This window comes from Magnolia sinica, chromosome 19 (assembly GCF_029962835.1).
Source record: "Magnolia sinica isolate HGM2019 chromosome 19, MsV1, whole genome shotgun sequence".
In the NCBI taxonomy this organism is placed as follows: domain Eukaryota; kingdom Viridiplantae; phylum Streptophyta; class Magnoliopsida; order Magnoliales; family Magnoliaceae; genus Magnolia; species Magnolia sinica.
In genome coordinates this window covers 15,065,171-15,071,056 of record NC_080591.1, presented here as the reverse complement: position 1 = coordinate 15,071,056, position 5,886 = coordinate 15,065,171, and the positions used below count along the sequence as shown (strand labels likewise).

The following is a 5,886-nucleotide window of genomic DNA, read 5'->3' as shown; positions in this document are numbered from 1 at the left end:
AACTTTATACATGTACTATCTTCCAAAATGTGATATTTTTGGTACGTGGCCCAGAATTTATAGTTGTAATCATATCAACGGTCTGGATCAACAGCCCTAATTGTACGGAACGTAAATCTTAACTCAACGTACCCAACCTTGGCCTGAGCATATTATGTCATACCTTTTACAAAAAGCACCCAAAAGCAAACTCTTTTTATCAAAACACCCTTGGAATTTTAGTGCTTTGAAGAATCCCAGAATCCTCCTATACTACTATATGTATCTGCCTCTAACCAACTTGAATTGATACCACAACCTCCTATCAACTCTCATACACCATAACTCCGGTATATATTTGCCTATAAGCTACTTGAATTGATACCACAACCTCCCATCAATTCACATACACCATAATTCTGGTGTACTAGCCAGCCTTGCCAGAGGCCTCCATGGCTGTCCCCACAGCCTACCAAGGCAATACGTCGGCCGCGGTTGCCGATTGGTTGAACAAGGGCGATAACGCATGGCAAATGATCTCGGCCACTCTCGTGGGCCTCCAAAGTGTCCCCGGCCTCGTCATTCTCTACGGTAGCATCGTCAAGAAGAAGTGGGCCATCAATTCAGCATTCATGGCCCTCTACGCCTTTGCGTCGGTATGGATATGTTGGGTCACTTGGGCCTACAAGATGTCGTTCGGCGATAAGCTCCTTCCCTTCTGGGGCAAGGCTGGACCTGCCTTAGGCCAAAAGTTCCTGATCAAACAATCCGAATTGCCCGCAACGACACATTACTTCCATAATGGAGATATTGAGACTGCCATGGCCACTCAATACTATCCGATGGCATCGATGGTCTACTTCCAATGTGTTTTCGCAGCGATCACAGTAATTATACTAGCGGGATCGCTGTTAGGAAGAATGAACATAAAGGCATGGGTGGTTTTTGTGCCACTCTGGCTCACATTCTCATACACTGTAGGAGCATTCAGTCTATGGGGCGGCGGTTTTTTGTTTCATTGGGGCGTCATCGACTACTCAGGTGGTTATGTCATCCACCTCTCATCGGGGATCTCCGGCTTCATTGCGGCTTATTGGGTTAGTGTCCACATACTTAGGTATAACAATTCATGTGGGTCATGCTTAAATTTTAAGTTTAAACCTCAGTTGGTATGAAATTCATGTGAACTTTCATCGCAAGTCATTTTATTTTTGTTGCGATTCATCTCATTGGGGATGGATAGCTAAATTCATTGCAGCTTATTGGGTTAATGTACAAAATTTGATGTGGGTCATGCTTAATTTTTAAGTTTAAACCTCAGTTAGTATGAAATTCATGTGAACTTTCATCGCAGAGTCGTTTTCTTTTCGTTGAGATTCATCTCATTGGGGATGGCTAGATCCAATGCAGCTTATTGGGTTAGTGTACAAAAATTGATGTGGGTCATGCTTAATTATTAAGTTTAAACCTCAGTTACTATGAAATTCATGTGAACTTTTGTCGTGAGTCATTTTCTTTTCGTTGCGATTCATCTCATTGGGGATAGCTAGATTCATTGTAGCTCATTGAGTTAAATGTACAAAAATTAATGTGGGTCATGCTTGATTTTCAAGTTTGAAGATTGCATGTGAATTTTCATTGTGGGTGATTGTTTTATTTTTATTTTTTTATTGTGGTTGTGTAGGTGGGGCCGCGTTCGACAAAGGACCGGGAGAGGTTTCCCCCAAACAATGTACTGTTGATGCTAACAGGCGCGGGGCTTCTATGGATGGGTTGGGCTGGTTTCAATGGTGGGGATCCTTACTCAGCAAACATCGATTCATCAATGGCTGTCTTGAATACCAACATATGCACGGCCACTAGCCTTCTTGTGTGGACGTGCCTGGATGTTATTTTCTTCAAGAAACCTTCAGTTATTGGAGCAGTTCAAGGCATGATCACAGGGCTAGTCTGCATAACCCCTGGCGCAGGTGAATTCTACACTATTATTATTATGATATTGGATTGTGGGGTTATTTATATGAAGTGGACCAATTCCAAGAACCTTTGTTTCTGAGGTCGACTTTGATCTGTTGGCCCTGACTTATATTCTGCACTGTCCATCTGGTGGGCCTTGCTTTATAAATTGCAACTGGGCCACCCAATTGTTACTTCTGAAATTGGTGGCTTTTCTAGTGCAGCTGAAGCAAAAATGGCCAATGATATACCTGTGAGTGGGATGATCGTGTGGTTGGAATTCTCAACGGCTGTGATTTGTTTACAGGAGCAGTACATGATCAGGCCTAATGGATGGCCAGTACACATCGTCTTGCCATGCAGCCGACTCGGATTGGGTACTACCCCGCTCTGAAAGGCCACCGTGGTGTATGGGTTTTTCCAAACCGTTCATCCATTTTTCTATATCATTTTAGGGTAAAATTCAAAAAATGACGTAGATCCGAGGCTCAAGTGGACCACACCACAGGACGCATCGATGATAATGACAACCACCGTTGAAATCTTCCTACGGTCCACCGTGATGGTTAATTTCCATCCAAACTGTTTATAAGGTTACGTAGAACTGGATGAAGGGAAAACAAAATTTCAGCGTGATCCAAAACTTCTGTGGCCCTCAAAAAGTTTAAGCAGCAGGTGTTTAATCCATACCGTGTGATCCACATGAGCCTTGGATCTTCCTCATTTTTGGGTTTGTGATCTAAAATGATATGGAAAAATGAATGGACGGTGTGGATAAAATCCATACATCACGGTGGCCCCTCAGAGCCCGTATCCGTTCCTAGCTAAGGACGGCATGGGTAATCCCCAATCCGCGTCTCCATGACTATGAGGCAATGGTGGCCCATGATGAGTCAAGGTCTACAGAACCTGGAATGTTAGGTGGGGCCCACCGTGATGTTGGGGAGAAATCCACCCCGTCCATACGTTTTATGAGATCATTTTAGGGCATATGTGAAAAAACGAGATAGATTTAATACTCAAGTGGGCCATACGAGAGAAAAAATTTGGGAAACAGTTTACTACCATTGAAACCTTTCTGGATCCACCTTGATGTTTATATCCCATCCAAACGGTTTATAAGGTCTTTCCCGCTGAGAAAAGTGAAATCACAAAAAATTTAGCCTGATAAGAAGCTTTTGCAACGGCATAAATGTTTCAACGGTGGTCACTTAATCCCCACTATTTCTCATCGTGTGCAACACCTGAGTTTTGGATCCACCCTATTTTTGGTCACATATCCTAAAATGATCTCGAAAAATGGATGGACGGGTGGATTTCTCCCAAACATCACCGTGGGCCCCACCTAACATCCCAGCGCAGGAACTTCCTGCGAAAGGCTTTCCCGGGAAACCCGCGTCCAAAACGGATATCAAAAGAAGATCCCGACTCATGAAAGGCTTTCCCAGGAATTCTCTGTTGACCTGATGACAGAGGATCCCGACTCAAGAAAGAAAGGTCTCATTTTGTTTTCAGGAGACTTGTATGATACTCAGGTAGCGTATGATGCTTGATACTCAGGCTCTCCGAAATTGTACACGTGGCATAAACGGACTTAATTTAAACCGACCAAACTGTGGATTCCACTGTTTTTAAGTGAGAATCCTAAAATTGAATTGGTAGAATAGTCTTAATATCTGATTTATGAACACTTGTTTGTTGAAGTAGGACCATTCGACAACCGTCCAATAAATGTCCACCAATCCAATTTGAAGTACTCGCATTCCACGTATGTAATTTCTAATTAAGTGCCTGAGTATCAGCCATCGCACTCTGCCACACTATCAGAGTCTCTCTCTAGATTTATTGCGTAATGACTCAGTACGCTGGGAAACTGAGTGGGGCCCACCGTGATGTATGTGTCTTATCCACACCGTCCGTCCATTTACCAGCTCATCTTAGGGAATGAGCTTATCCAAAGCTCAAAGTGGACCACACCACAGGAAATAGTGGGAACGCCTATCGTTGAAAACTTGTTGGGGCCTGGATTGCATGTGGGACCACTTCGATGTATGTGTGTTATCCACTTCGTCTACCTATTTTATAAATTCATTTTTAGGGAACAAGCTCAAAATTGAAGCATATCCAAAGCTCAAGTGGACCACATCATAGGAAAAAGTGGTGATGTTGAAAATTTCCCAGGCCGATAGTGATGTTTATTTGTCATCCAACCTGTTAATAAGGTCACACGGATGTGAATTAAGGGAAGTCACAAATATTAGTTTGATCCAAAACTTCAATGGCCCTGAGAAGTTTTCAACGGTATGAGATCAATTCACACTTTTCTTGTAGTGTGGTCTACTTAGTAAGTTTTACATTTAACAATCCAAGATTACAATATATTCTCAACATCATTTAGCGTCGATTATCCTTGTCATAATTATTTTCAAATTATATGGTATTAGAGTTAGGGTTTTAAAAACATAAAATATTAAAATATTTCCTGTGGGATTCATGTATCCGCAATGATATGCCCATACCCAAGTTTAAATAGACCTAAATTGATACCCATACCCAACCCACGCACTTTTACCTATCCTCGAAAACCCAAGACGGCCCATTGACTCAATGAGTCAGGCTGGCCCATTGAGCTTGCTAGCTTGGCCTACTTTTGCGCCAGGCTTGAGCTGAAATATTAGACCTGAGTGCCGACCTGGCCTAAATTTTAAGCCTGTTTATTAATCTATTTGGTATTGGGCCAAGGATAGGAGCCTGTCAATATCATGAATGATTGAGCACACCTAATGGCTCAAGCTTAGGATGGACTTTGGCCAAGGCCATGTATTCTCATCACAGGCCTAGATCAAGTTTTTATGTTTTGTCCCATCATGGCCTGGGCTGGGCTGGGCTTGGGTCAATGTTTTTAGCCCAAGTTGTCCATTTATGGACATGGGTCACATTAGCTCGAGCCTGGCCCACTATCCATTTACCTTTGGCTGAACCTTCTCAACAGCAGGTCAGGCCAGTTAGCCCATGGGCCTAACCATACGTTTACTTAATTGGGCTTATTACGTCTACACATTCTTTGTTTAAATCAGGCCTAGTTCAAGGGTGGGCTGCTATAATAATGGGAATCCTATCAGGCAGTATCCCATGGTTTACCATGATGATCATCCACAAGAGGTGGAGCTTTCTCCAACAGGTCGACGACACGCTCGGAGTCTTCCACACCCATGCTGTCGCGGGCTTCATAGGTGGCACGGCGACGGGCCTATTTGCCGAGCCCCAGTTATGTGCTCTCTTCTTGCCTGTCACCAACTCTAGGGGTGCAGTCTATAGCGGTAGCGGCGGAGTCCAGTTTGGAAAGCAAATCGTGGGGGCTGGTTTCGTCATCGGATGGAACATTGTGGTCACGACGATGGTTTGCTTGATCATAAGGACGGTGATCCCGCTAAGGATGTCAGAGGAGCAACTAGCAATCGGCGATGATGCCGTGCATGGCGAAGAAGCGTATGCGTTGTGGGGTGATGGTGAGAAGTATGAGTCATCTAAGCATGGATCATTTTCTGATGACAATATCCAAAGTAAGATCTCAAGTGGGGTGACGCAGAATGTGTAGGGACGCAGGGTGGCGTATGTTAAGACTAAATGGATGTGATTATCAAGGGGTTATATGTGGATTTCCTGTATATACACATGTTTTAAGTAGGAGAATTTGGAAAGATGGTGAGATTATCATGTTCTGGGGTAGGAGTGAAATTGGGCCTGGATGGACTGGGCCTTGTCCAGCTCTCTTTGGGCTGCAATTGGGCTTGAGAGTAAAGGCCTGCTTGGCTGAGCTTGGGCATGAGATTTGAGGCCTGACCAAGGCTTGGATATACATAAAGGTCTGGGCTGGGTTGGGCGTGGTCCATGCAATCGCATTTACACCCAGCTGTGAATAAGAAAGGCAGGGATGCAAATTGCTTGTAA

At 43.8% G+C, this 5,886-nt stretch overlaps 1 protein-coding gene across 2 annotated transcripts; it reads left to right on the top strand.

Annotated features, from left to right (window-relative positions):
• The first annotated feature begins 312 nt into the window (after nucleotides 1–312).
• LOC131235303 (ammonium transporter 3 member 1-like) lies at nucleotides 313–5,647 on the top strand. 2 transcript variants are annotated; one of them, XM_058232446.1, is made up of 3 exons: nucleotides 313–1,076; nucleotides 1,664–1,949; nucleotides 5,058–5,647. In XM_058232446.1, the coding sequence occupies exons 1-3, from the start codon at nucleotides 432–434 to the stop codon at nucleotides 5,531–5,533; spliced, it is 1,407 nt and encodes a 468-aa protein (XP_058088429.1). In that variant the 5' UTR covers nucleotides 313–431; the 3' UTR covers nucleotides 5,534–5,647. The 2 variants fall into 2 exon arrangements, with proteins under 2 accessions (XP_058088429.1, XP_058088428.1); XM_058232445.1 differs by having other exon boundaries at nucleotides 314–1,076; nucleotides 5,013–5,647.
• Nucleotides 5,648–5,886: the final 239 nt, after the last annotated feature.

What these genes read in the sequence shown, in the direction of transcription:
- LOC131235303 (XM_058232445.1), top strand. Translation starts at nt 432, where the DNA reads ATGGCTGTCCCCACAGCCTACCAAGGCAATACGTCGGCCGCGGTTGCC. An exon ending in GCTTCATTGCGGCTTATTGG is followed by an intron (nt 1,077 to 1,663) that starts GTTAGTGTCCAC and finishes GTGGTTGTGTAG; the next exon opens with GTGGGGCCGCGTTCGACAAA. An exon ending in CTGCATAACCCCTGGCGCAG is followed by an intron (nt 1,950 to 5,012) that starts GTGAATTCTACA and finishes TGTTTAAATCAG; the next exon opens with GCCTAGTTCAAGGGTGGGCT.